At 51.7% G+C, this 3,877-nt stretch overlaps 1 protein-coding gene across 4 annotated transcripts; it reads right to left on the bottom strand.

The window, feature by feature from the left end:
* Positions 1–3,535, bottom strand: Gpr12 (G protein-coupled receptor 12). Of its 4 annotated transcripts, none has more exons than XM_017598463.3 (2): positions 2,566–3,535; positions 1–1,923 (listed from the first exon to the last, which is right to left on the bottom strand). In XM_017598463.3, exons 1-2 carry the CDS (start codon positions 2,810–2,812, stop codon positions 911–913), a joined length of 1,260 nt encoding a protein of 419 aa, XP_017453952.1. In that variant the 5' UTR covers positions 2,813–3,535; the 3' UTR covers positions 1–910. The 4 variants fall into 4 exon arrangements, with proteins under 4 accessions (XP_017453952.1, XP_038945725.1, NP_001032372.1 ...); XM_039089797.2 differs by having other exon boundaries at positions 1–1,526; positions 2,566–2,688; NM_001037295.2 differs by having other exon boundaries at positions 584–1,930; positions 2,566–2,760.
* Between the last annotated feature and the right edge of the window lie 342 nt (positions 3,536–3,877).

The following is a 3,877-nucleotide window of genomic DNA, read 5'->3' as shown; positions in this document are numbered from 1 at the left end:
TTCGTATATTTCTTAATAGTGTTGCACCCATTTATTCTCTCAGAACATATTAAAAATAAATATAATCTACTTTTAATAGATACCATTAATATTTTCTCTCTTTTCTTTTCTCTGAAAACCACTAGTCTGGAGTTTTAACAATCACAATGGCAAATCTAATCAGTGCTATCTTTTATGTAATTGGAAACATTTTTTTTTCTTTCATGACTCGCTTTGGAAACTGTATTGAAAACAGTGACTCTTTTAACTCTGGGTTTAACCTGGCGGTATTGCAGTCGGTTGTCTAACAACCATGGTAACCATGCAAACCAAACTGGAGCACGGAGAAACTGCAAAGTGATTCTGACGAGCAGTCACTACTACTGAGAGTAGAGAAAGAATAAAGGAGCTCCCGCCCTTTTTATTGGTCACTTTCTATGGAGTTCATGGAAATAAACATGAGTCCTCCCAAACGTAATTATGTAAACTATTTTGGTCATATGAAAAAGCTCCTATCCTGTTAGATACATACAGAATGGAAGGTCTATCTTGATTTAAAAAACAAACAAACAAAGTTCAGAAAAAGCAATTCCTTCTCCAGTTTCCTTTAAAACTGATTTATTTTCAAGTCTAGGTTAAAAATCCTGAGACTTGTGTATAATTTTACGGCCACATGAGGTGCCACTACACCCTCCAAACAAACAAACAAACAAACAACTCCTAACTCCCAAACCAAACAACAGAATGCTAAGCCGAGAAGTTGAGTTTTTTAAAACACTGGTAACATGATTTCCACTGCCAACACTAGTCTAAAAGATATCGTTGCTTCTGCCTGTGAGATCCAGTGCAAAGAATTTAAGGGGAGGAAGTCACCGGCTGCCCTGGGCAGTGGGGCGCTTAGTAGAGCCAGCGTCCTGTGGGGAGAACGCTGCTACACATCGCTGGGAGAGCGTGCTCTCTGGGACAGCGTGTTAGGGATGCACCCACAGCAGATGAGGCAGAGGGCTTTCTGGATCTCTTGGTTTCTGAAAGCATATATGACAGGGTTGATGATGGAATTGTACGTGGCGGGCAGGAGGGTGGCGTAGGTGTAGATGGAGGGGTAGGTGTAATCGGCGATCAAGGAATAGAGGGTAAAAGGCATCCAGCAGGCGGCAAAGGTCCCCAGGATGAGAGCCAGGGTGGAGATCCCTTTCCGGGTAGTCACGTAGTGCGACGTAGCCAGGAAGTGGTGCTGCAGGGCTATCTGATGGGCGTGCCTCATCACAATCTTACAAATCTGGATGTAGAGTTGGAGCATCAGTGCGAACATGAAGAGGAAGGAGATGGAGAGAATGGCGGCGTTGTTCTTAGTGAGGGGTCTGACCACGCTGCAGGTGGACTCGTCCCTCAGGCAGTTCCAGCCCATGACAGGCAGCAGCCCCAGGCAGGTGGAAGTTCCCCAGAGCATCACTAGCATGACATAGGTAAAGGTGACGGTCCTCTCGGAGTGGTACGTCAGGGCGTAATACAGCGAGAGGTAGCGGTCCACAGTGATAGCCAGCAAACTGCAGACAGAGGCAGAGAAAGAGGCGACAATGAGTCCAATTGTGACCAGCTTGGTGGCTTCTGACTGAAGCAGGTAGGCAAAAACAAAATTGATGATGAGTCCCAGACCAGCCAGCAGGTCTGCAAGAGCCAGGCTGCCTATCAGCAGGAACATGGGTGCTCGCAGGCTGGGGCTGTGGAAGATGATAAGGACCACGACGGCATTTTCACAGCAGATGAGGGTTCCTGAGCTGCACAAGACAATGTCCCAGGGGTTGACAACGAGCTCGGGTTCTGACTCCACAACAGAGCCCTGGGAGGGGACAGCGGCTGAGATGTTCTCCGGAGTACCAGCTTCTATACAGTCCCGAGGCAGCCCGCTTAAATTGACCTTCGGGTCTTCGTTCATTTTAACCCCTGTCCTCTTCAACGGAAAGACAGGCTTTTTAATGTTTGGGTACAGTAGGGTGCCAATCCAAGATCATGCAAAACACACAGAGACCGACAGACAACCCTGGGCTCAGATATCAGTGTCAAAATGCCACGAGCTTCAGGAATTAGAAACAAAAGCTAAAGTCTGCACGGATGAAACCCCACAACCGAAATGCTGTTTGTCACTGAGGGAAACACGGACCAGGACTCCCCGAGGCGGCACATGCACCCCAGCACACTCGCCAAGACGCTGGGAACCGACATTGGCTAATTGCATCTCCCAAGCTGAAAACCAACAACTGTTTGACATTTGGGCAGCTGAGAGAGCACCGCCCAGCAGCCACAAGTCTGCAGGAGGGTGGAATATTTTAAGGGCCTCAAACTCCCACCCTTCCCAAACATACCCCACGCGCGTGCACACCCCCAAACACACCTCCAGACTTAAACAAAGGGGTGGGGTCCCAGCCTCTCCCGTGTGCACGGATCAGAGTGCAAGGGCTATAAAAGGTAGGTGTGTACCACAGAGGTGGGTGCCCAAACAGACAGAAAGATATGCATGCATTTGGCGCCGCTCCCCTAGCAGCAGAGACGCGCAGCCTGCGGGGCAGGGGGGTCATCGGGGGTCACCTTGGCACGCCCAGACCGAGGGGGGGCTCCTTCGGTGCTGCCGAATAGCGAGGGCCACCCGCGTGGCACGTCCGTGGTGGCGCCCGCGGCAGGTGAGCTGCGTCGCTCGCGCCCGGCTCTCCGCCCTGCGCGCTCCCCGCCCGGCGCGCATCCGCGAGAACCCCACGAGGCTGCGCGCGCCCCCGCAGGTCGCAGCTGCGTGAGGGGCGGGAGCCCGCCACCGTGGACGCCCGCCTGCGGCGGTCATGCCAAGACCCGCTCGACCTGCAGGAGAGCCTGGCGACCTACTTTGTTCCCGTGGCTTCCGTGAGGCGTCCTAGCCACTGGGGTTCGGCTTCTCCCCTAAATTGCCGAGTTCAGGGCCAAAAGAATTGTAAACGGAGGGGTTTTCGGGATGAACTGGAGGAATGCGGGGTAAGCAGGTTCGGGCTGGCGGAGACTTCCAGTAGCCAGCGTCTCCCTCTCTCAGATTGCAGTTGGCCGTTCTGCAAATTATTGTTCTCTGGGGATGTTCGCTTAACTGGATAGGAGCTGCTGCTACTTGGATCGCCCGGTTACACTTATTAAGCACTCCTGGCGCCGTTCGCGAGTGGAAACCATTTAGGGCGTTCTTGAAAAAGCTTCCGGCAAGCTCTAGCCCAAACCCAATTCATTTAAGTACCCAAACGACACTCTTAATTTATTGTTTCCTTTACCTCATCCGCAGAGTCTAGGGTTAAGATCCTGAAGGTTGTCTACCGGAAGAGGACTAGCCTGTGTCTCTCATCCTGGAACCAAATCAGATCTTAAATTTAATCATGATCTCCAGCTTAAAGGTGGGAGGAGAAAAGTCCTATTTCCGTGTGACCTAAATGTTGTGCAGGGCAAAGGATCCTGAGGACCCTTCATATGGGGTTATCACCAGGTGTATCAGCCTCACTGAAATTTCTACTCCAGCCTAGCAGCTCACAGCCTTAGGTCTCTTTTTACCCCATGTTCTCCCCCCACCCCACCCCACCGCACTCCCGCACGCATCCATCTGCGGCTGGCTCCATTATGTGGCGCTCCTGGCACCAAAACCCACCACTTCACCTCCCTGGTTACAGCCTGCCTCATCTCTCCGCTGCACTTCTGTTACCTGCCCCTTCCCCTTTCTCACCAAGGCAACACACTACCCAGGAGTGACCTTGCCTTGATGTAGCAGATCCGTTCCACCCGACCTGAGCCCTCACACTGCCTCTGAATTTTTTTCCCTGAGCAATCTGTTTTGGGGCACATGGAGGTGTTTTGTTTTGTGCTAAGTCTTCTCCTGTCCCCCAGAAGGCTCTGAGTC

This window comes from Rattus norvegicus, chromosome 12 (assembly GCF_036323735.1).
Source record: "Rattus norvegicus strain BN/NHsdMcwi chromosome 12, GRCr8, whole genome shotgun sequence".
NCBI classification, from domain to species: Eukaryota; Metazoa; Chordata; class Mammalia; order Rodentia; family Muridae; genus Rattus; species Rattus norvegicus.
The sequence above is the reverse complement of the archived record's forward strand: the minus strand, read 5'-3'. Positions and strand labels throughout refer to the sequence as shown.